The sequence below is a fragment of the Rhamphochromis sp. 'chilingali' genome, assembly GCF_963969265.1.
Source record: "Rhamphochromis sp. 'chilingali' genome assembly, chromosome: 12".
NCBI lineage: Eukaryota > Metazoa > Chordata > Actinopteri > Cichliformes > Cichlidae > Rhamphochromis > Rhamphochromis sp. 'chilingali'.
Window position 1 is genome coordinate 25441760 of NC_137939.1, and position 25981 is coordinate 25467740.

The 25981-nt window shown below is 40.9% G+C and overlaps 2 protein-coding genes across 5 annotated transcripts in view; one reads left to right on the plus strand and one right to left on the minus strand.

The window, feature by feature from the left end:
• LOC308407048 (dedicator of cytokinesis protein 3-like) overlaps positions 1 to 13707 on the plus strand; it is a 53884-nt gene extending 40177 nt beyond the window's left edge. The window contains exons 38-54 of one of the 3 annotated variants that reach the window (XM_080898443.1): positions 309 to 457; positions 2728 to 2814; positions 3073 to 3177; positions 4453 to 4594; positions 5015 to 5181; positions 7327 to 7413; positions 7545 to 7724; positions 7833 to 7916; positions 8025 to 8141; positions 8244 to 8386; positions 8676 to 8811; positions 9056 to 9137; positions 9346 to 9461; positions 9573 to 9657; positions 9744 to 9866; positions 10018 to 10100; positions 10776 to 13707. In XM_080898443.1, the coding sequence (XP_080754569.1) occupies positions 309 to 457; positions 2728 to 2814; positions 3073 to 3177; positions 4453 to 4594; positions 5015 to 5181; positions 7327 to 7413; positions 7545 to 7724; positions 7833 to 7916; positions 8025 to 8141; positions 8244 to 8386; positions 8676 to 8811; positions 9056 to 9137; positions 9346 to 9461; positions 9573 to 9657; positions 9744 to 9866; positions 10018 to 10100; positions 10776 to 11384 (2495 nt within the window). In that variant the 3' untranslated portion in view covers positions 11385 to 13707. The remainder of the gene's footprint in view (positions 1 to 308; positions 458 to 2727; positions 2815 to 3072; positions 3178 to 4452; positions 4595 to 5014; positions 5182 to 7326; positions 7414 to 7544; positions 7725 to 7832; positions 7917 to 8024; positions 8142 to 8243; positions 8387 to 8675; positions 8812 to 9055; positions 9138 to 9345; positions 9462 to 9572; positions 9658 to 9743; positions 9867 to 10017; positions 10101 to 10775) is intronic. The other 2 variants (XM_080898444.1, XM_080898445.1) reach the window with 2 other exon arrangements.
• A 1939-nt stretch (positions 13708 to 15646) lies between these two features.
• LOC308407193 (poly(rC)-binding protein 4-like) overlaps positions 15647 to 25981 on the minus strand; it is a 34936-nt gene continuing 24601 nt past the window's right edge. For both annotated transcript variants that reach the window (XM_080898716.1, XM_080898715.1), the window contains exons 8-14: positions 25626 to 25700; positions 23888 to 23959; positions 21482 to 21523; positions 21313 to 21388; positions 20839 to 20888; positions 17938 to 18107; positions 15647 to 16636 (exon numbers count right to left, since the gene is read on the minus strand). In XM_080898716.1, coding sequence (XP_080754842.1) covers positions 16291 to 16636; positions 17938 to 18107; positions 20839 to 20888; positions 21313 to 21388; positions 21482 to 21523; positions 23888 to 23959; positions 25626 to 25700 — 831 coding nt within the window. In that variant the 3' untranslated portion in view covers positions 15647 to 16290. The remainder of the gene's footprint in view (positions 16637 to 17937; positions 18108 to 20838; positions 20889 to 21312; positions 21389 to 21481; positions 21524 to 23887; positions 23960 to 25625; positions 25701 to 25981) is intronic.

Below are 25981 nucleotides of genomic sequence, written 5' to 3' on the forward strand. Positions count from 1 at the left end.
CAAAATGAATTCAAACTTGTGCACACAATTCTTGTTTTGTTTTTTTTAAACTCATTAAATTAGTAAACCCTGGAAAAAAGAATGATTCAAAGAAACCATTAAATCCCAAAGTTGCCATGACATCCATGCCCATGATTAGTCAGCTTCAGTCAAAACTATATTATAGGTCTGATATGGTGTTAACTGTGCAGATGCTCCCTGTAGTCTGACTGCTTTTAAACAAAAAAATGTAACTGTGCCTAAAGCCTTTGGGTTTTTACTTTTATAGAAGGTAATCTCAATTTTTTTTCATACCCTCTTGACAACAGAGGCAGCCTTCACCCTCCTGCTGTACTGGGAGCTGTTACAGTGGGAGGACCGGCCCCTAAGGGATTTTCTTCACTATCCCTGTCAGAGCGAATGGCAACGTAAAGAGAACCTGAGTCGTAAAATCCTCCACTACTTCAACAAGGGCAAGGCAAGTGAATATTTTTTATACCTTTCCTTTGTCTCCTGCTCCTGTTTCCGCTGACTTAAATCCAGTGTTTCATGCAAATGTTAAAGGCCTGTAATTTCTGACCTGTGCTAACCTCTGACTGCACTGCAGCGGAGCCTCCAGCAGCGAGTCAAATGAGGAAATGAAGTAAAGGCTGAGTTAACTTTATAGTGATGGATTGATATTACTAGGTCGTGCTGGACAAGTCACATTTGAAGCTAAATCAACTTAGATAAATGAAAGCGACATTCAATTTTATAGCTTTTTTTTTTTGCTTTTTGTTCAAAGGGCTGTTTGTTCTCATCTGCAGTGCAGCTGCTCCCAAGTATAATCAGATTTCTCCCTCATTAAATCTGGGAGTGAGTCAGAGTCTTGTAGTGCTTCTATTCAATGTTTTTCCCAAGTTTTTAGTGTGTTTTACATCTTTTGCCAGCCCCAGTAATTGCATATCTCCTCTTATTTTTCATAAGTTAGTCCTGCATGCTTCTGTTAAACTAGAATTCAGAGGGGCGAAAGAAGCACTAACCCTTCACCCAACCCTGCAGTGTAAAACCATGCTGTATAAAAGCTTTAAAATGTAATTTCATTACTTATTAGCATTTTAAACTGTAATTGTGTTATTATTACCAGTATAGGCTCTTTATGAATATTTCTGTAGAGCATTAATGCTGTGTTAGGTGGGTAGTGGAGCTACTGTTCTACTATTCTATGCAATCTTCAGTTGTTACATCTTTTTACTGTTTACTGTGCAACCCAATCATCATATGTGGAAAATCATTGCAACTAAAACCAGTTAAATTAAGTTAAGAGTTCTCTGTGCTAAAGTAAACACAGACTATCATAATACAAATACAAACATGCTGCCTTTGCACGCAGCAGCGAGGGTCAGATTTCTGTTCAAATGTGATTTGCTTCCCAGAATCATTCCTCCCTGGCTGGTATTCATCCACCAAATTGAATTAGTTGACTGGTGTTGCTGCTTTGGAGAGGACAATGCCCTCTGGACTCTGGGAGCAGCTGAGAAAGAAATAAAAGTGGCCTCCTTCATTAAATCAGTGTTATTGCTGCTCTCGTTTAAAAAGGGAAGCTGTTCTTTACCTGCTGCTGCATTTGTTACAGTTCATACACGGCGAACAGAAATCTGTATCTGTTTAAAGGAAAGCTTGTGAAATAAATGATGAGACTTAGAAAAATGTTTCTACTGTGTATGAATCAGAGAGAAAACAGCTAAGCGAGGTTACGTTTTTAGATCTTTAATACTATGCTCGTCTTTTCCTCTCGTTTAAGCACAATTTTAACACATTTTAAATGTATTTTGTAACACATTTAAAATAAACTATGCTAACCACCTTCACTTTCATACACCGCTCTGAAAAGAAATGTGACTAATAATGCTAGTTTATTTAGCAGCAACAAATTGTATCTATTAAACATTCATAGCATAATTACAATAACACAATAATAGAAAGGGCTTTGCAAAGCAAATAGATTATAATTAAATAAATAGCTTAAAAAACACAAATAAAACAAGGATTAGGAAATTGAAGAAACAGTGGGAATAATATGACAGGTTAAATGAAGAAATAAAAAAAATGATAGATGAGGAAAAAAGCAGATTTAATAGAGTTTGGCGAAGTGGTTTAAAATTATATGCAGTTTGCTGCAGTTCAGTTCTCCCGGTAAGAGTTTCAGCTTTTACATCATTGCAATTTGAATTGTCTAACATGAGATGACTCAAAAGTCTTCACATGAATGAAAAACATAAAAAAGTTCAATTAACCGAATACAGTTTTGCAATAATAACATAGAAAATAAGAGTTGACTAATCCTAACTTTACTGCATAAAACTAATACTCATACTTTTTTTTTCATATTTCTTTTAATCCACCAGATAATTTTTTTCAGTGTAGATCTCAGTAAAGCTGCTCCTGCTGCTGGTAATGAAAAATGATGAATGTAAGGTAAAACTGCCAGTAGATAGCAGACTCAGCAACACGTTCTATCACACATACCAATTAACTCTCTTATATGGAGAAATGGAAAAAACAATATTAATAAAAGAAAAAGAAAACCTGAAATCATAATGGTCTCTTTGCACTAATCTGACAATTTAGATGCTGAAATTGTTCCATTTAAAATCTTAATAACCTACAACCTTCCCAAAACACACTTTTAATGTTATGACATTTCTCTTGATTATTAAGGATAAATCAAGATTTATTCTCATTCAGCTTCATTTTATGACTTTGCAGTGCTGGGAATATGGAATCTCTCTTTGCCGGGAGCTAGCTTTCCAGTATGAGACTCTATATGATTATCAGAGCCTCAGCTGGATACGGGTAAGTCCCGCATGTTCCTCATTTCTGCTTTTATTAACAAACAAGCATCCTTTGTGATGAAGAAGGTGGTAGTGTTGACAGCTTCCTCCGTTATCATCATGCTCTGTTATTTGGTGTGACGCGTGCACAGCGGCAAACACAATGTCCTAATTACCTGTGCACGCCCACACTCCCAAGAAAATGGAGTCAGCTCAGTAATGTGTGTGATTGCTCGATTATTCATCTTGACTCTTTTGCATTTTTTTCATTCGGTGACAGAAAATGGAGGCAGCATACTATGACAACATCATTGAACAGCAGAGGATTGAACCGGAGTTCTTTCGAATGGGCTTCTATGGCAGGAAGTTTCCTTTCTTCCTCAGGGTAGGACTTTCCAAATCCAGTCTGACACAGATATAATCCTGCCCATGTGTTCAGATGTGCACTTCCACCATTGCTTTAACTGCAGTAGGCTGTGCAAGATGAGAAGTTAAAAAGTAAGATTGTTTACCAACCATTACTACCAAATATGTCATGGCCATCCTGACAGATTTTAGGGTGATGCATTAATTTCTTCTAATCTAAGTAAGTCTGCCCAGTGCGGTCCTCTGACAACAGATTTATTTGCACTCATTGCCTTGCCTGTTACCCTTAGTTAAAGTAGCTATAATCTTTTTGTTTTGTTTTGTTTGTTTTTTTGTGAATGTATTAAAGAACACTGTGAAAATTATCCTAGAATTATCACCTAAATCTCTCATCCCTGAGGGCTTTACAGAGGCTTGTTTAGTTGTCTGTCCTATTACTTTGCTCCCTGTCACTTCTTTCATACACTACAAAGACCATAAGTATTGGGCTACTCATTCATTACACCTACAGGAGCTTGAAATCCATGCATGAAACTCCCATGCACAGTTTTTGTGTTAATATCAATGCCAGACGAGGTGTGGAGCTCAGCAGAGCACTGGTGAATTTTACACACTTGGTGACCCCACTATGTTGCCTGCAACTTTGCTGAGTTGCTGTGGTTCCTAAATGCTTCCACTTACAGTTTATTGGGGAATATCTACGAAGGAAGGCATTTCACAAACTCACTTGTCTTACCAGCGACGTCCTATTATTGTACCACACTCACTCAAATTCAGTGAGTTCATTAGAACAACCCATTCTTCCACAAATGTGGTTAATTTTGTAATTTGCTTACTTCAATGTTCAGTAGCTATAAAGAGTTAGGTCTGCGCTTGGTTTTAGTTAGTAGATAGTCCACTAACTGAAAAACCACTGTATGCTTTTCAGTTAGTCGCCTATCTACTGCTGCACATAAACTATACGGACACAAGTATTCAGCCTCTTAATCTTTAAATTAAGACGTTCTCAGTCCACTTGTCACTGATGTATAAAATGAAGCATCTATCCATTCAGTTTGACTCTACAAACTTCAGATTATATATTTATAGTCTGACGAGTGCACTGGAAATCCAACCATACGCCCTTTCTTGAAATGTAATTTATTTGTGCAATACCACCTAAATTTAATAGTAAATCAGACAGTACTTGAAAGAATTAAGCAATGTCCAGAGGAATGCCTCACTTAAACTCTGAGAATCATTTGCAGCAGATTCTCAGCAACATTTCGGTCTTATGTCTTTTCTCTTTCTCCAGAACAAGGAGTTTGTCTGTCGTGGGTATGACTATGAACGGCTGGAGGACTTTCAGCAAAGGATGCTGGGGGAATTTCCGCAAGCCATCGCCATGCAGCATCCAAACATTCCAGACGACACCATCCTGCAAAGTGACGCTCAGTGTATCCTGGCAGTTTCACTATGGCTAAAACGACTTCATTATTTTTTCTTTAGAGTGAGAGACCATTACAACATCAGTCCGCAGATGTTCATATTGCATTGAGTCATTCGAAAAGCAGTAACCAGATTTATTTTGCATTTTTGCCTGGTAGATTTAATGACTTGAAAAGCAGCGCGATTGCTCCACGTGTTGTGCATTTTATTGGCTTTTGATTACTCTGCTAAGCATTTGAGTGTTGTTATTAGAGATTATTACAGATTAAATACTGAACTAAACACTGAAGTTGATTTCCAGGGTCACACAGGAAAAACTAAAGCTCTGTCTAAGTATTTCTTTTGAACATCCCCTCTGCTCTTCCTCCTCAGTGAATATGCATGTATGTCGGACTTTGTCTGTCACTTCCTTGACACTTGGCTTCTAGACTTGCAGATCTATGCGGTGACTCCAGTGTCAGACATTTCTGATGTGCCTCAGCTGGAACGTGTGCCTGAGAGGATCAAGAGTTTCTACCGCATAAACAATGTCAGCCGCTTCCACTATGACAGACCTTTCCACAAGGGGCCCAAGGACCGCGAGAATGAGTTCAGGGTACGTTGAGCCCGCAGTGCCAGCTCAGCCCATTTCTGACTCACTGTTTAGTTTTTTTTACATGAAAATACTGAATATGGCTGTAACGCTATTATAAAACGCTATTATAAAACAATGAAACGGATCCAACTCTGTGGAAATTGCAGTGTAATTATGCAGACATTTTTTCATTTAAGAGACATAAGCAGGTATAGGTGACGTAAGCAAGTGCAACACTTAAGGTGGCCACAGGGGAGTGCCTACAGCTCTTAGACAATAACGCCTTTAAAGCCCTTTAATGCCTTTAAATTTCTCTGCTACGTAATTGAAGATAAATATAATTAGATTTACTTTATTATGAGCTATGAGAAAAAATTGCAACAAAGTTAAACCAAGTGTTAATAAGATTTTTAGTATTAAATCTGGTCAGCTAAAGTCAATATTGTCACATTTGCCGCATTATTATTTGAGACACATTCTGGTTTAATAGTTCTTCTGTGTGGAGTAAATTGAGTTTGTAATATCAGGTTTTTATTCAAATATGACTCGCTTGTGTAGCAACAGTCACTGAATAAAATGTGACCACATCAGTCGTAATCACTGCAAAATTGAATAATGCGTGAAGAGGAAAAGCAAAACTGCACTAGCATGAAATAATTATAGGCACATAACATATATAGATACAAATAAATATACACTCATCAGCCACTTTATTAAGTACATCTCGTTAGTACCAGGCCTTCAGAGCTGCTTTAATTCTTTGTGGCATAAATTCAATAACATACCTCAGAGATTTTGACCCACCTTGACATGATAGCCTTTCCTGAATGATATACAGCAAATGATACAACGATGAAACTGCCTGCCTATCTTATGTATGAATTTGGTTCCTTCTTAACATTTTCAGATCACTCAGTGCAGCATGTGACACAGTAACGGTTTAAAATGTGCTGAAACCCAGCAGCTCCTTTGGATATAATTCTCTTCATACATTTGGGAAATAAATTCTTAATAACCTCAAAATCTGTTTGAATGTATCTGCTGGAAATGTCTTTTCCCACACCAGTCTTATTTACTTTCTGAACCATAGCTGCTCTGTTCCTTTTTGACTCCCAGCCAGGGCGAAATGTCACCATCAAACGATGAAGCGAAATGTAACAGCGCACAGAGGCCGTGGTAAAAAAAAGTCAGTGATGAATAATGGTCTGATATTTAGATCGGCAGTTTCTGAAATAGTCAGGCCAACCCATTTGGCACCAAAGACTATTACAAAGTCACTTAAATCATCTTTCTCCCCCATCCTGATGCTCTGTTTAAACTTCAGTAGCTCATTTTGCTTAAATGAACACTTTAGCATGTGTGCCTAACAAAGTGGCCGTTCAGCCTATGTATTGGCTTAATACAACAATAATAAAAGAAGAAAGTCATCTTGACAGGTGGTGAAAAGCATTCATTGTATCAAGTTAATAATTTCATGATATATTTAAAGTCCTAACCACTTAATCTTATTTCACTTAATCTTTCAGATTTATTTCAACTAAGTTTGAAACACAACATTCGGGATCTTATTATCACCAAACAGGATCATAACAGTATCAGATTATAAGAGGCTATCTGTACCAAAAAAGGAATTTAAAGAAGGTATTTTCTATACTGCAAAATTCTGTTTTCTCAAAATAAGATGTTTACATGTGCATAACACAACCAGAATACTCTGACTGTGAGTACTGTAATACTGGATACTACATGTACATAAGGTAAGATAAAAAGAAAAGAAGAAATCAATTTCCCTTAAATTATAACTTTAACAGTCAGTAAATTAATACAGTTGTTTAACTTTTGCTGCTGTTGTTTTTATTGTTGTTATTTTACCTGCCATTTCTATCTCGATGCTAACAATGCTCAAATCCCTACAACCTTCAGGGCTTAAGAGACTTGTAGGTATGATGCTGTTTGTCCTGACACAGTAACCCAAATTCAGAACCACACCACACAGGAATTCTCACTAGTCTGAAATGACCTATATCGTACTCTACAACACGGTGCTGAATAGTTTGCCAGCCCAGTATCTCTTATACACTGTCGGGTCTCCACTCGGTTTTCTTTTATATTAGTCTAGCAGATGTGGCTAATATGAGATGGCTTCTTTGTCCACATGTTTAACAGAGTCTGTGGATTGAGAGAACAACCTTGATCCTCTTGCGTCCTCTCCCTGGTATCTCCCGTTGGGCAGAGGTCGAAAGGAGAGAAGTGGTAAGGAGCTCAAACGTTCTCTCACTCACCTTGTATCGTACACATTACCTAAAGGCCAGTTTTCTGTTAACATTTAAAGGCCATCTCCTCTTTCATCAAAGCTCAGAGTAAATATCTGTATTTATTTCAAGGTGGAGGTCAGCCCTCTGGAGAACGCTATTTACGTGGTGGAGAATAAGACCCAGGAGCTGCGGACTTTGATTAGCCAGTACCAGCACAGGCAGCATCATGGGAACATCAACCCGCTCAGCATGTGCCTCAATGGGGTCATAGATGCTGCTGTGAATGGAGGCATTGCCAGATATCAGGAGGTACTGCTGTAGGGCTGAGGGAGAGGGGAGAGAGGATGGCAGAAATGATGAATGATGAATTGGCGTTGTGAGAGAGATCTTTATTTTTTGCCTCACCCTCTACCACAGGCGTTCTTTGATAAAGACTACATCAGCAGTCACCCAGAGGATACAGAGAGGATCTCACATCTGAAGGATCTAATGCAGGAACAAGTCAGGCTGGGTTTAAAAAGTTCAAAATATACGTTAACTGTATGTTAACCATAACATATGGTTATGAAACCTTCAGGTCACTATTGATTCCTCTGATTTCATCATCAGGTGCACATTCTCGGAGTAGGGCTGGCTGTTCACGAGAAACTGGTGCATCCAGAGATGCGTCCTCTGCACAAAAAGCTTGTGGACCAGTTCCACATGATGAGAACAGGCTTACACCACGTGAGTAGAGTGACACGTGACTCAAACTATACGCCAAGTGTGTTTCAGTGCATTAAGTTTATAAGTAAGTGTATGCGTGAGCAGTGTAAATATTCAGAGCAGTATATGGTTGGGTCCCAGCAGGGTCTGCCTGGCGTGGATCGATTTGGACCTGCGGGGTGCCCAGGGGTTAATTCTCCCAGAGGCATCCTCTCCTCCCACAGCCACATGAGCCCTGAGAGCGTGCGGCTCATGCACAGACACAGGTCAGTCGTGGTGCTCTTCTAAGCTAGCTTAGAGATTCATTTGGTGTTTTAGCCTCATAATTTCCAAACCTTCAAAACAATACCCAGGGCAGCTGTATGAATTTATGCGCTATGTTATGACCGTGATGTGAATCTACAATGCAGTATGAGCCAAACTCTTGAAATTAACACCAAATGCCCTCTGAAATAAATCTGTACAGGCTGTAAAAGAGGCATAAAAATGCAAAATGATTAAACAAACACAGAGATAAATGTTTCAGTGATCTCAACCGTTATGTCTGTCCTGCAGTCCTCTAAACCTGCAGGGCTCGATCCGACACTCGTCCTCCTCCCTGTCCTCTCACACGTCGAGTGAGGCAGGAAACCTCGTCATCATGACCGACGGCCTGATGGGGGAGCACCCTGAGGAGGCATTACACATGCAGGTAGGAGTTGGATGACGTAAAAACGAACAAATACTGGTGGGAATGTGCTTCAGCTTGTAATAATTTGCGTTCTTTACAGAGTGCAACTCACATGAGATCCGATCTTTTGAGGATGTAAACTATAATCTAACTCTTTCACTTAATTGTTATTGTTTTGATGAACTTTTCTTTTCACAGCATTAATCATTGGTTTATTCTACAGAGTACAAAAGCACAAAAGACAAATAAAAGTTTTGTTTTGCAGCCAAGCCCTTCGTCCTCCAGCCTGAGCTCAATCCGCTCCAACTCTTCCCAGATTATTAACTCTGCCCCCTCAAGTGCCAGAGGTGAGGAACAAAGCAGAAAGTCACATCTGATAGTTACTACTGTATATTACCCATACTAACCATCCTGTAATAAGATGCTCACATAAATAAGCAACACTAGAAAGTAACAAGGCTGCAAAATTCTGCACTTTTATGACAACAAACATCTTTGTCTCTTACTTATTTGCAAATAGAAATCGTTTACTTGCGCGTCTTTTCTTTTGTCCAGGCTCTCCATCCTTACCCGATAAGGCCAAACACAACCGAGAAGTGATGATTCTGTTGCCGTCTCATCGCGAGAGAGCCAACAACTCCATGTACTACAACATGGCAGAGAATGGGCAGGTGGGGGAAATCTGCAGTCCCGTAATGCTGAATGAATATACAAACAAAAATGTGTTCTGTTTCTGTGTTTCTGATTCATTTTGTTCTTTTGCTTCATTTTATTTTTTCCAGAACAACCACATGCAGCGTGCCTTACTTCAGCAAGTTAGCCCCTGTAAGCCTTGTACTGATGTTCATATGACGCTACCAGAGAAAGGTAACATATATGAGCAGCAAACTAGCTATTTTGGTGCATAAGATGTTTGTGCTGTCTTAAAAAAAAGTTTTTGTATTCCCTTTCAGTCTTTCCCAACACTCCCAGTAGCTGGAGTCTGGATGGGGAGAACAGGGAGCAGATGACCTACATGCCAGCTTCTACCGGAGGGGTAATAATGCCCCCTGTCCCACCCAGGTCCTTCCCACCAGGTACTATTTCATTTTACTTCACAGTTATGCTTATCGAGGATTTCAGGGAATCTGTTTGGTTAGGGTACTACTCCTCATTGTCTATAATGATCTGGACTTTGTGGGCTTTTATTTTTTTATTCCTTTTCCTGACTTGAACTTCTCTTCACAGGACATTTCCTGATGCACTGTGATGCATTTCACCAACAGAACAGCGACCCTCCTCCTGCCCTGCCTGTCCGTTCCCTCCGAAAGGTACAAGCTTAAGAAAAACATCATCCACTTTGAATTTATAATTTTGTATTTGCCTGTTGTAGCAAAAACCCTGCCACATTAGGGACATTAACGCACACACTGTCAGATATGGTGACTAGTGTGCTTGGTTTCTTTATTATTTACACACTTTTATCACCGTCTTTTCAGACAGAGCCGGAGCTTTTTCAGGGCGCCAGCCGCTGTAGATTTCTGGCTGCCAAACCAAGTTCTGTGCAGTCACCTCAGTCTCAGTGCGCTACTGCATAAGTAGAAGAGACATGATTAGATAAGGACTGACAGTTTCCAGCCAGCCTCTCTTGGCACGGTCTTCTAAACCTTCTACTCCACCCCTCCCCTGCATCTGAGCCAAAGACCACACCCTGCTACCACACCTGCTTTGTTCAGGACGCATGACTTTCAACACTGGCAAATGTTTACTTTGTTTATTTTGATCTTTTGATTATTTGAGGTTTCTCCTATCCTCGATCCACTTTTAGATATCATCTTTACTCTTTTCCCCATTAAGATGAAATTTGACAACAGCTCTAAAAAGCACCCAAGAGGGAAAAAGTTAAAAGAGATATCAAGCCGAAATGTAAACGTTAAATGTAAACAACATTACTTTAAAAAAAGACACCCATGACATCCTCTCTCTTTCTCTTTCTCTTTCTCTAGTCTCCTCTCCACCCAATCCCTGGCTCTCCTACCAGTCCTCAGTCTGCTTTGGGAGGCAGTAACTCCACTCTATCAGGCAGCGCCAGCAGCGGTGTCTCCTCCCTGAGTGAGAGTAACTTTGGGGGTCAGTATCCTGATCCTGGACCCATCAGGAACGATGCCTTGGAGCCTCTTCCAAGTCACCTGTGGTCCCCACCTGACGAGTACATGGCGTCTCCCTACATGCACATCCACTACGGCGGAGGAGAAATCGACTCCATGGACCCGGTTCGCCCTTTCCACTACCGCAGCCCTGCGTCACACCCGCACAACCACCCGCACCCTCACGCTCATGCCCACCCAGGGCTGGACAGCCACTCACATGGGCCACCAACTCACCACCACGCCCCTACTCATGGCCCTCATCACATCCCTTACCGCAGACCTCAGCCTCCAGCTGTTCCTCCCAAACCCTACTTGAGAGAGGGCTGCATTCCTGAGGAGGACCTGCCACCTCAACCCATCCCGCTCCCCCGCAGGATCTTCCATTCCCCTCATGGCCACAGAGAGGACCAGGGCAAACATGCCTGGGAGCAGTGCATCAGCGAGGAGCACGAGGAGACACAGTGATCTGAAACTCCAGCTCAGTTTACGTTAGAGCTTTCTTCTCCTTTTCTTCTTCCCTTCATTTGCACTGAGTAAAAGGAAGCGGTAGTAGAACAAGTCTAATGTGACGCAATGGAGCATGCTCGATTGTCATGTTCTGCGGTTTAACTTCAGTGCACATGAAGGAAAGGAACGAAGGAGCGAAGACGGTTGAAGCTACGGTTTGAGGCACAACCGCTGCCGCTGCTTCGTGTGGCCTCTTAGAATTAAAAGAAAAATATCTCTTGAACAATGGGATCAATTAACTTCTGTTCAAAAATTGATATTGATTGTACACAATTGTACAACTCGTCTGTGAGCATGTTTTTTTTTCCACTTGAGAATAATATGAAAACGGTTTTGTGAAACATGACGACCACGATCATAACCAACATGATCCCAGGTGCAGTATAAGCTGTGAACTCCCTTAATTTTGCTTTTCATGTCATTTCACAACACGAGGAAACTACAGAAGGTTATTAGTCACAGCGAGGTGACTTCTCTGCTTTAAATGCTTCATATATATGAATTCTTATTTTGATAAATTTGCTACATTATAGTGTTTTCAAAGGCTTACGTCCATTATGTTTTTTCAAAACACTGTTAAGTGCTCCTTAATAGTGAATCATATCAAATGCGCACTGTAATACGTGTTGCTGCTGGGCTGTCGCAAATCGCTGGTGTACCTGCAGCTCTCCTCTTGGACCAGCATCTCAAGGGACACGAACTTAAGTCACTGATGATTTCCCATCCGTACCATGCGTATGGAAACCCACGTGAATGTATTCAGATGAGATGTTCCTACTTGTATTGCACCAGCTGCAATCCTGGCTAATGTTTAAGTGCTTTAAGTTGAGTCTTTGTTGAAGACGTCTCTATTTGTCTCTTCTGTGTGACAAAGATATCTCGAGAGGAATGAAGGTGTTTGGGAGTCTGAAGGCAAACTGAGGACAGTTGACAGACAGGCCCCACACCTGTCAGCTTTCATGTTCACGGAGAATGAAGAACTGTCCACTTCACACCTGCTGGACTCCAAACTAACACCAACACCACTCTCTCGCCGTCATTTTCCTTCTCTGTGTATGGTTGTCAGACCATGTTGAGCAGTGAGGGCTGAACCTGGACAGCTGCAGTGGCAATTTTTGTTGCGCCTGACGACACTGTCGAGCCCACACGCCCCCCACCCATCCGCCCCAACTGCTCAGTGACCGGTCGAGGAGCCCACACAGACAGCATTGGAATCGCCTACCTGCCTTAAGTGCACTCAAATGCAGTTTGACCTCTCATCCGGACTGTGGGGAGCTCATGTAGTAACAGCCATTCTCCTTTTCACTTTCTTCACTGTAAACTCCCTGAAGGAAAAAAAAATAGAAAAAAAGAAGATATCTACCTAGTGATGTTTTTGTATGGTTTTGTCCCGCTTTGGTTTCAGATTGTTGTTTGGTTTGTAGCGCTAATATTTCTTATTCTGCCTGCGGCTCTTTCTCAATTACCTTCTGTTGTTTCAAAACTGATGACATGTTACACAAGAATGCTGAAGCCCGGACTGGCAGAAAGGTTTACTTTTACTGTGGGGCAGAAGGAACAGCGCTCTTTATCGTCCCGTGGGGGTTGGAAGGATATAGCTAATATTTTAACAATTACTTGTTTTCCTGGTTGTTTTTTGCAGGTGGATGCTTTGTGTTACTGTACATCAAGTTGTCAGCTGACTAGACAACATCTATTTTTGTATGTGAGATCATCAGTTGTGTGAACATATTTCAGAAACCGTACCGAGACAGAAGGCACTGAATAGGCTGCTGTACTTTGTATGGAGTTGAACATGAGGTCATTAGATCTGTAACGGCACGTGAGTATCTCTTGTGAGCTTGATGGCGTTGAGGATAACTGGTGACTGAAGTGATACTCAAAATATAGGTACAATAGAATTTTTCAATGTAAATTCTGTTATTGTACATACAGCAGTATTGTGAAATATTTTTGAGAATTATTGCAGAAACCCCCAAAAGGTTTATTGTTGTTTTGTGTATATACATGTACTCCAGAGATCAATGTAATTGATAAATATCTATAATCAGTGTTTGGAAAAGGACGAATCCATTAGACTGTGGCCGTCTCCACCGTTCTTGACTTGAGTCCTCTCATATAAATACTTTATACACTTTTCAATGTGCTTTCCTGTACATATGGTGTTAGCATGATCAAACAGTGTTTGGTTGTAAAAGTGGTTTTCCTACTCCCATAACTGCTGTGGTATGGAATTCATTAACAATGCCAAACATTAAAGACAATCTTTTATCAGCTCTAACTCTTCCTCGCTACCTTTTTCTGTACCGTGAAGGGTCACGCAGAATATTGAGTCGACAGTGGAGGGTGCTGTTTGTCACTGAATTACTGAGGCTGAGCGCTACAGTGGTAAGAATGCAGATATTTGTGCTATTTTCAGTTTTGCGAGTGTCTGTGCATAGATAACGGCATGCCACACATCCCCCGAGTCCACCACAACTGAAAGAAGAAGAAGAAAAAAGAAAATGTGACAGCTAAGTGACAGCTAGGGTCCCAGCTGTCACCAGCTCAAACTTCATGCTTTGATATTCTAATGCAACGTATCTGGTGTGTGGTAATGGAGCTGGAATATCAGTGGAGTTTATCTGTTCGTGTAAAGAAAGCATATTTCACAGTAAGCTATTGGCAAACCTTTAAATACTATGGACTTTGATCTGTTTCAGACTATAAATGCTATAAAACTGTAACATAATCACATGATAGGTTTTTATAGTATACTAAGGGTCAAAGGGAATGGGTTAGTTAGAAATAGACTGCAGTCAGAGGCTAAAGTTGACGTGTTTGACCACAAGGGACAGCACCATATTTGGTGAAAAACAAATACTGCACATCAACACAAACACCTCATACAAGCTGTCCAGCATGGTGGTGAAGTGATGATCTTCTGGGCTTAGAACAGGAGCTGGACACCTTGCTGTTGTTGCGCTGACCACAAACTCCTCCGTACTTAAAGTATTTTGGAGTCAAATGGTGGGTCATCTGTCAGGCAGCTAAAACCCAATACTGGGTCATGTAAGAGGACAAAGATTTCAAGTACAAGAACAAACAGAACAGCTGGAAAAGAAAAGAAAGTGTTGTAATGGTCAAAGTCAACCTGCCTGAAATGAGGTGGTGGGCCCTTAAGAGAGCTGTGCCTACACGAATGCCTGCAAACCCCATTGAACTGAAGCAAAGAAGAGTGGCCCAAAATTCCTCTACAATCATGTCAGAGACTGATCATACAGAAAATTGTTTTTTTGAGTTACTGCTGAAAAAGGTGCTCTGATTTGTCATTTGAAGGTGATTTTACAAGCATTATATCTTGGCATGTACTTGGATTTTAGGAGGTCCTAGAAAGAATAATATATAAACTCACAAATGATGTTACCATAGAGACAGAAGAGAAATTCAAGGACCTCAAAGATCAAGTTTTCTTTGTGTCATAATTTAGCTTCACTGTTTGCTGGACTTCAGCAGAAAGTCTATGAAACTGAGGCACTGGCTCTTTTTTTGTTTGCCTCTGAAAAGTGAATGCGTTTGGTAACAGTGAGAACTGCGCATTCATAGTGTCTCGCATATCCATGATGCAGTGACAGAAAAAAAAAAAAAAACAGAAATAGTTAGGATGAAAGGATTGTAGCTGCCTCTCCTGAGGATGATGATGCTGTGGTGCATGCTGATGCAGATACAGATTTTTTTTTCCACAGCATCGCTGTGAATCCTCAGATCTTTTCTAGCTCCTAGCCATGTTAGTGCCCCTTTTTTCCCCCACACAAACCCCTCTGCCTTACAGTCTCTCTACACTTTGTCTCAAGGGACTTACAGAGCGCATTTTCTCTGCACAGAACGCCATGCGATTGTGCGCTTTTATACATGCACACTTACATGTGAGCACATTGCCCATCATGCCAGCAGAGCTCTTTTCTCCTCTGAGGTTGCACCGTCTCATTCTGCAGTTATTGTTTTGGGGCACATGAGCACAATAGTGTGAAACGAATCTCTCATCAGTTCTTGCAGCTAAAATGAGAACCTCCCATCTTGTTGTTATTTGAGAGAAAACCTAAATGTGGCGTTGTCTTGTTTGTGTGTTTGTGTGTGTGTGTGTGTGTGTGTGTGTGTACTGTTTCCTCCTGAAAATGAGTTTCTGCAAAGCTGCATCATTGCTCTTTGAATGCCTGTGAAGGAAATAGATAAAGCCACCATTAACAGGAACCAAAGACTTTTAATAAGTGAAACAATACTAATAAATAAAGATTAACCAAGTTGCACATTCAAAATAAATTCCAACAAAAAAGACATAACACTGAACAACGTAAAGTACAGTAATATAGCACAGATTATTAAAAAAAAAACCAAAAAAACAAAAACAAAACACCCCCCAGACATTTACAAATTTTCTTAAAAACTTCAAGAGGCAAATGTAGACATTGTATAAAAGCATCATACAGTAGAGCATCTGTCATCTGAGTATAATTTACAAATTTATTGAGGATAAATACTTAGCTGATCTCTAACTTGAGACACACATGTAAACACTGGTAAACATGTGTGTCTCAGGTGAGACCTCAGCCTTTTTTTTTTTTTTATTGTTTTTTTGTGATCAATAACAGTGATGAGGTGACAATGAAAGCTGTCCATCAATTCATGGGTAACTCACAAATTATCTATAGTCGTAAATAACTTTTAATAGCTTTATCCACATCTCCATTGGTCTCGTCTCTGTTGGTGTGTCATAGAATAAAAGGCAAGAGCATCTCTGCCAGCGGATATGGCTACATCAGGGGTTTGTGAAAGAACACTGCAGCTGTCCTTCATCTGACTCTGCGCACGGAGCTCAGAGGCTTCATCAGTAGGGAGCGAACTTCTGTCTCTCTGGCTTTTTGATGCAGTTGGCTGAAGAGATTTTGGCTGTGTAGGCAGCCAGAGTGGTGTGGGAGGGTGCTGCAGTGACGGCTACGGCTGGGGCCGGGCTGGACAAAGTCAGAAAGGGGACGGACTTCACCCCCAGCAGCCCGGAGAGGGGCATGGCACCGTACGGAGCTCCCAGAACATGAGCTGGGGTCAGGGTGCTCACGGCAGCCAGGGTGGGTGCAGGAGAAGCAGCTGGGGAGGCTGGCTGGGTGAAGGCCATGTTGAGGTCAACTGGACTTCCCATGCTGGCTGCCTGGGCTGTAGATTTGGCTGTCTCTAAACTATGATAGGAAAAAAAGAAAAGAAAAGAGAGTCGTGAAGATTAGAGGATTATTCTGTTGCTGCAACACTGGGGGAAGTTTCTGGAAAATCATTAAAGGGGAACTCCACCAAAGTTACTTATTGTAGTTTGTTTGCAGGTCTTGGAGAGCATTAATGCATGTGTGGGAAAAAAGAAAAGCTTTTTGTGGCTCCAGAGGGAACTACGTTACATTATAACAGATTTACTGGAAGTGATGCCTTTTAAGTCAGCGTCCGTTAGAGGTTAAAGAACGCAAATGTGAAAATAAGAAGAATCAGAGGGCATGAAAACCAAGTGTTGGAAATACCCACTGCCCTCTTAAAACCCTGCCTCTTGCCCTATGTCAGCTGGGGAAGGCTCCAAGCTCCTGTGACCATGAAGTGGAAGGAAATGGATGAATGAAGATGTTAATATTGCAAGTCTATAAGGCGGCCTCCACCATTTGATAAAAAAAAATCTTTGTCAGGGAGTGTATCATTTGTTCCATTTGATTTGTCTCCCATAACTTTTTGAACTAGTTGTTTTACAGGTTTGAGCGACTTCACTGTGATCCACTTTATTGCTGCAGTAGCTGTTAGCAGTATTCTTTAATATCTCACCCTCAATATAGTATTTGTTTATGACGTGACAAACATAAGTGAGTACGATCACCAGTATATGGCCCAAATTTTCTTCAACACTTGTTCAACTTTGCTGGAATATCTTTTGCCCCCGTTACTGGTATCCAGAAAAATCTCCTGGCTACCTGTCATTTGACTCCCTCTATGTATTGTAGTTGGTTATCAGGTGCAATCGAGTACATACTGTATATAAACTTTTTTTTTTTATCATTGTTGACACCTTTTTGTCACTGCTAGCATATGTTTTACACAGAAAGAAATGTGGTTTAAGGAACACCAAAAAATAATGAGGCAAAGCTGATCTGAATCAGTTACAAGAATTAAAGTGGGAATGTTTTTGTATTTTTTCCTCTTTTTTTTTTGAATTGTTAAAAGCAAGAACTGATAACTACATTTAATGCAGATTAATTTCCTTCCTTATGGTCTTATATAGAAGAAAAGCTAATTTAAAAAAAACATGTCAGAGCATAGCAATGCCTGAATTCCAACAAGACATTACTATCCAGCACACAACACAGACCTGCTCTTACTCATTCTTCATACCAGCAGCACCTCATTACCACTTATAGCACAGCCTTTGACCCTTTTAAGTCGGTGCTTTTCTGTCAGGCCTGTGCTTGCAATGATTCATTAGATGGCTGTGTGTGTCACTGGGCCTTACCAGGAGGTAATGAGGTACTGGGCCAGGTTGATGCTCACTGGTGTTCCTGTGATAGTGACATGGCGATCGCTTGTCCCGTCCAGCTGGCTCCCGATTTTAATCTGAGCTCCTGACACCTGCCTGATCTCGTTGATCTTAGTGCCCTGACGACCAATGATCGAGCCAATCAGCTGCGGGAGGACAGAGTTGAGACAGATCAGGTCAGTTTGATGGAAAAATTAATTACTACGTAGATATACAGAATCTGGGGGGTTTAATAAATCATTTGACTGAACGCAGCGTTTTCCCACTGTCGGCTCTGTTGTGCTGATCAAAGTGATTCTGACAAAGGGGGCAAAGGAGAGGGAACACTATGAAAACTGCACTGCTGTTGAGCTGACTTAATGCAGCCCACTTCAAATATTGCAATTACATTGTTTGTCTTCACTGGATTGGTCATTCGTCATGCATGTCAAACCTCCTCCCCCCCTCTGGCGGGTCTCCCTTAATTGCTACTGTGTGCGCACCGGTAAAAGAGACGAGAGAAGGCACATTTGCCTCTCATTAATCTGAGTGGCTAAAAGGTTATTGATTCCTCAGAGTGGTGATGACTTCCCAAACAAATCACTTCCCAAACACACGCCAGCTAGATGCATCTCTGCACTAATGGAAAACATAATGGGAAAATAACTCAAATATATAATATACAGTCCCATTGGCTTGAGTGTTCTCTCTGCTGAGAGCAGATTAGACAATGACACGAGTTTTATTGCATTCCAAAATACATTATCACTTTTGTTTTGCTTTCATTACCTGCACCCTTGGCCATTAGTGACAATATTCAGCAGAGCCAAAGCTCGGGGCAACAGCTCAAGTGCAGGGTGTCAAGGCTCAGGCGACAGGGTTATGCTGCCAAATATATTGCGAGTGGGCCAGACAGTGATGAAGTACTTGTAGTAAGTGAGTGTGCAGGAAGTTTAACAGTGGCTGACGTATAGGCAGAAGTACACAACACACACGCGCGCGCACACACACACTAACACAATGTCCTCCCTCCATTTTACATTCCTTTCCTGAGAAGTAAGCAGCCTGTTCCACAATGTCTGATCTGTCACACAGCGACCTGGTTGCTCTGCCTGGCTATTATTGGCTCCGCAGTTTATTTAGAAGGGGAGAGATACACAGAGAGTGGCCAGCCTAGAGAGCAACTCTAGAAACAATGCTCCCTACAGAGCTCAAATCACAGATAACATCTCTACCCCACTGAGACTAAAAATCATGGGCCTTTTACACCAGCTTGCCCACACACATCTTTATGTGAACAAACTGGGAAAAAAGAACAAAAAAAAAAAATCGGATAATTAAACTTTTGGGCTTTTTAAAAAGCTGTTATTTTAATAAACAGTAATGTTACACAATGCTCGTCGTCCTCACTTGTAAGTGGCCTATATTTTGTTGGTTTACTGCTGAGGCAGTCGTTTGAAAGGACACAAGAAGAGGGATGGGATGGCAAAGGTGCAGCCATTTTTCTTCTGGCTAAATCTTCCTTCCACCGCAGAACTACTGTATACTGCTGACTGGGTGTAAGCAGTTTCTGAATACATCTGTGTGTGCGTGCAACTCTCCTTCGGCGTTCAGTGTGCGAGCACAGAGCAGGATTGTGAGGCCGGAGTGTGGCCGGCCTGGGCTGAAGAGGCTCAGTCATAGCTGTAAGTCCTCTCTTCTGGAACAATGGTTGGAGCTTACAGCTGTCCCTGTCACGTATAGCACTGGACTCCCTCATACCTCTGATGCGTTGTGCTGCTCGCCATGCGGGGGGTTTACATGGGGGAAGAAATGCCTTCAGGCATTTTAGAAATGTTGTTTCAGGGATGTGGCTTTATCCTATACAGTTAAGCGAACCCTTGAGTAACCAGTCCAGTTCTTCCTTTTTTCTTGTTTTCAACAAAGACAGCAGAGTTAAAGTTATTTTTATTCCCTTTTTTATTGCCAAAACACACACCTAGAGGAGTATTTCGACACCGCCATGTGGTTAGATACTCAGTAGCTTTTATTACTCTATGGTCCAAAGACTGTTTTATTCCTGCTTCAGTCACTTCATCAGCACCTTTTTTTTAAAAAGAAATTTAAACTCCAGCCTTATGGTTGAATTTTCAGAGCAACATTTCATTATTGTGAATAATCATGCTTCAGGATAATTAAATGTTCAATTATATATGACCTCATTACAATTTCAACTTTCAACCCCACCCCACCCACCCACCTACCTACACACACACACACACACACACACAAACACACACACACACACACACACACACACACACACACACACACACACACACACACACACACACACACACACACACGCACACACACACAAATATCCCAGAGCAGGCCATCTGACCAAAATGACCAAACTAATAGTGAATTTAAAGATAAATGTGTGTCTTGCATTTTCATCTCTCAGATTGGAGAGGCATTTCATCAAACCCTGGTGGAGGCTAAGTGGAGAGGGAAAGGATCTTTGTCTGTTTCCTTATTGGCTGTTTTGACAGCAGACAGCTTCTAAGTAGGTCAGGGAACATGAGAGGATTTACTGAACACTCACGGGAGTCCCTCTAAGACATTGCAACTGCAGCCCAGACAATAATGCGAAAGGATCCATATCAGCTCAAAATCCCTTTAACCTTGGGTTAGTCCGAGGTTAAAATAACGCGGATAATTAGTAAGTCGTAAGCATGTCTCTCGTCTCTTTTGAAGTCACGCCAGATGTCTTTGCAGTCGCAGCCAGTCACCTGCTTCGGTGCTGCGTACATGTGAGCTGAGCGTCGGCTTCCTGTTGTTTTTGCTGTCGCTCAAATGGGACAATATAAACAGCATAAAGAACAAAAACACAAAGATCGACTTGCTTTTCCTTACATCATTGGGAATAAGCAGCTCCTGAGACGTCTGAGAGTTTGAGTCCATGCCTGATAAGAGAGAAAATACACGCATCAACTGAATACAACTGAATTGAAATATCATTCAGCTCTTTTAGTTAGCAGAGCCATACAAAAACACCATTGAGATAGAGAAGAAACCCTTTCAGCTGCAAACTGCCAGATATAGTAAAGCATTTAATTTCCATTTTAATGGGCTGATGTTTAACACAGCACTCATTCTTTTCTTTCCCCTAGTTCTCTGACTGCGCACAACGTATCGTTTCACTTAATAGTTTCTCTCTCACACTAGGAGATATAAGAAAGCTACAAAGCCCCCCCTCTCCTCGCTTCTGACTGACAAAAGCTCACAATCAACGCAGATAAAAACAGCTGGCATTTATTTCTGATGTCTAAACACAGGTTAGCAATCTGAAATTAAGAAAGCAATGATTAAAATGCCTGCAATACACACCGGGTATGACAGCTGAAGCAGGCTGGGCAATAGGACTCAGGCCTTGCTGCACTGAGAGCTGATGTAGCTTGGCCAGCTTTAAAACAAAGAGGAAGAACTTGATTGTACACAAAACCACAAACCATTCATGTAATATTAAAATTTTAACACATCCATCAAATGGTCATACCTCTGAGTGTGGAATGCCATATTGGTTTTGCAAAGTGTAGGCCTGAAAAAGAGCATCGTACATTAGGTAAATTACAGCAATAAAAACGTCGCACACAAGCAATAAATCTGCAGCCGCTTAATGGAAGTGCTTCGCTGTCAATGCGTGCCTTTTTCTGATAAGTAAAATTAAATGATAATAAGAGAACCAACTGATCGCACTTTTACCAAAAATAAATAAATAAATAAAAACTAAATTCACTTGTATTGATTCAAGCAATGCAAACACTCTGCATCCATCATGAGCAATATAATTTGTCTGTTTGTCAAGGAAATCACATAAAAATGCTCAGCCAAAGATCCTGAAAGATGGTGAAGAATGAACACACAAAGAAGCCATTAAATGTAGGATACCAGCCACTGACCTTGGTGGATGACAGTGCAGTGCTTTCCTTTGGGGACTTTCTGATTTTTGTTTTGTTTGCCCACGTTTAGAAATATCTACTCCTGAGACGTCAGAATTTGACTTGTGGTGCTCAGTGCATTAAGATGACTTATAAAACATTCATCAGGACATATCTATATGGGCAGTGTACCTTTACTCTTGGTAGTCCACAGGATTACATAAGGACTACTTCATCAGTTTTAAACATTTATATTAAAAATTGTGGTTGACTATTGTGAGAAACTGACACAGAGTTAAAAAATACAAGACTTCGAAAGCCTTGGACCTAGCTGAGATTGCCTTTACCTCTTCATTGTTTGGCCTCCACTGCTCTCCTAATAAAACTAGTTTTCCACCCTCTCTTTTGAATGTATATGAAGCAAAAATACTGAAGTGGAACCTTCTCATTGCCACAAACTTGGCTTGCACATTTTGTGAAAGGGACAAAATGACCAGTGGGCATTATTATAAACAAAAAAGGAATACGAATGAATGTTTTACTCATTATGAGAGGACATTTCTAAACAAATGCAATCTAAAATGTAATCTACTTTGGTTGCCAAAAAGCCATTTACAGACAAAAAAACGACAGTATCCCGACGTGCTGGCAAACCTCCAGCAAAGTCTCATGAACTAGCGATTGCATATAACAGGAAATTTAAACAGAGTAGTTTAATTTTGAGGAAAGATTACGTCGTAAACACTCATGTCAACTCCAATAAAGTTTTAAACGAAATCTGCATTATAACTAGATTTTACAGCGGGGCTCTCTGAGAAACAGAAGTACGGCATTATTTTTTTTTTTTTTTAGCAACACTACTGAGACATGTCAGAAAAGCTTTTAAAATTAAGTGTGTTTTCGAGCTCTGGGACCTCAAATAGAAGATTAGGGTTAAAGGCAACGGTTTAACTGCTTTAAACTGCACAAAGATTCCTTTTCTCTACATTGCAGCAGTCTGATAACAGGCACCCGAAACCTGAAATGTCTTAAAACCAGGGCAAGAAAACATATATGGAAGATAACCACTGAAAGTCAAAATTAAAATTATTTTTTTACTTGATTTGTGTGAAGTGATCCTTTAGACAATTAGCTAAACCCAAGTATTTCTTATAGAAATATTTTTTGTGAAATCCTAACAATACTAAATGTAAAAGTCATTGTACTTGCTGTCTCATTCTAACCCTAACAAACTGAAATAATAGCATATGATCATTAATATTAGTGTAAAGCTTTCTTCTTCCCATTTTCATCCATCTATCCATCCATCTATCTATGGGGTGCTGTGCAGCCCTCCCTCAGTATAGTTACAGCTCGACCAGACAGCACTTAGCTTAACTCGATTCTGCCTGACGCCAGTGGTCTGGCTGCTATTACCAGTTCATCCTATAAGGTCATAAACTGGAGAGGCGAGCTCATCTTTACAATGCATCAATACATTGGAGGCTCTATTTATATAGGAAAGCATACACAAACCACAAATTCACTGCAATAATCCTACCAGCTAGAGCACAAGTCATTTCAATTGGGAACTCTTTATATTTCATGAGCCACAGTTAGATTTTGTTTAAGTCTAGGGCTTTTTTGTCAAAGGTTATTGTTTCCTTTCTGGCATGACAGTATCTGCTACTGCTGTCATGGGAAGAATATTCCTAAAGCCGCAATGTTTCTGGAGCAGAGAGATGGCAGAGCTGTGGTGGAGGTGGTGGTGGTGCTGAGTGTGATGGTATCGCGTTTCAGGAGGGGTTATAGCTCTTATGACAGGCCAGAACAATAGCTGCAGCTTACACTCAGCTGTTGTTTTTAATACCTCATGCCATATGATGGAGTGTGTAACTCTGGGCATACCACACAACCCCTCTGCTCACTCACCACGCAAACCATCGCAGCCCTGACACTAATTTGTGCGCTCCACATTGGAATCCAAGACCAGCGTTTGAATCCTGGAGAGATTTTTTTTTCTGTTTGTATTATTGCCCAGTTACCTGCTGGAGGTCCAGGCCACCCTGTGCGACTGAGTACAGAGGGTGGGGTGCAAATTCTGATGCCTCAAACACCTACAAAAACACAAGAGAAAAGGAGACGAGCAAAAAATAAAAATATGTCCTGGAGCTTATTACCCAAATATTTCATGTTTTGCAAGTTCTGCCATTGTTTTTGAATTGACAGTGATGACTCGTGGGTGTCTGTGCTCACCAGCTGAAACCTTTACTGGTAAATATGATGCAAAAATAATGAGTAGGAAAAAAAAAAAACACATTTCTTTTTTTGCCTTTGGCTTTAGCTATAGAATTAGGCCTGAGATGGGCTCTCAAGGCTCCATTTCTGACACCTTGCCACACCTAACAGGCTTATAGGCTATGACTCATCCACAGACCCTTTCCCATTCCACTTCATTTTCTCCTCTGACAAATTATACAAACATCCCTTATCACCGTACTGCCTTCATTAAAGATATCTCCGAGCGACCAGGATCACGCCCCGGGTTTAATTTGATAGCCTATTATGAAGAATATCAAAAACACAAAGCCATTCCATAAATTGACCGTAGTCTGTGGCTGCACAAACTGTGTAGGAACTGCTGACAGCTATGCAGAATATCTGGCTGCTGTAGCCAGAGGAGACGGCAGGTCTCCAGTCTCACTTGCTAATCTTGTGACTCGCTCCATGGGAGGGTAGATATCTGTCCCTTCTCAAACAGCAGCATATATACAGTACTTCTCAATCCCACCCTCATGCACACACATAAAAGAACTGATCCCCCACTGAGGACCCTCTGCATGAGTCTTGTTTCAACACCCGGGTTAGCGTCCAAGGTTGTCTGAGATCCAAGACGTCCAAGTGAAGAACAATGCAGTGAATGGAAACACCTCCTCCACACACTTTCCAATAACCATTATGCTTTAAACAATCATATATTTCCATGCAACGCAGACTCGAATGCTAATTCAGCTGTTCTTAGACTATAATGGCACAGAGAGAGTGGCAGCCTTTAAGATTAACAAACAAAGCCAGCATCTAGGTGCCAAAAAAAGAGCGTTTCCCTTTGTGGTAGGGTTAATGAGGGTTACCGATATAGGAATTTCAAGACCGATAGCGATACTGGTGGATAAACTATGTAACGTCAACACTCATAATATGGTTGAAGGGTGTTTCCCCAATTATCTATTCTTTATTTAAAAATTGTATTTATTAGCAGTCATAAAAGCAGATGTTCACCACTTTGGTTCATTTTCCACACATCCTAGTAACTTGAATTTTCCTCTTGCACCACAGTGATGACATTTTCCCCCTCATAGCAAAATATCTTGACAACAATTCTTTCATTTACGAGGAATCATGGAAGACTGTGCCTGGTTTCTCACCATCAGGTCACATTTTATTCTGGTCCAGTACTTCTAGACCCTCAGTTCCTCCCCCTCAAATATCACGAGTGTTTTAGACTAAATTGGACATTTTAGCATGTTAAACTGAGAGGATAAAAGGATCTGTCGCACTGAATCTTGCTACCCTGCATTGTGACAACCTTGCTAGTCATGAAAATGTGTTTTCTGTTCCCATAGAAACAAATTGATTAACTTTTTGCTAATTCAACTCCTGGTGTAACCCCCAGTAAACCCACTATATCTGTAAAGGTGGATTCACCCCATCTTTTGAGAATCACTGTGCTACTCTATCACAGATAAGTTAATCAGTGCGTGAGGTAAAATCTTATTTTCTCACCTGGTTTCCTGCAATGAGGAGAGCAGCTGGTGAGGGGCTTGGTCGATAGGGGATGGTTGCACCCTTTGGGGGAGACTAAGGAGTCAAAAATAGGCCATGAGGTCAGAGAAAGCAAGATAAGCTTTTTACCATGAATAAATCTTTTAGACGTGGATAAGCTTTACACAGCTAGTCTGAAATAAAATCAGCGATGGCGCCGAAGCCTGAAAAATGAAGTGCAAATGGTGTTAAACTCCCTGCAACATTAAAACACAATAACAGTTAATGATGAGCTAAACTGCTAATGACAGTGACATTATTCCCAGCCTTATTTTTCTTTTGATAATATTAGTCATTCATTGAATAAATGAAGTAGT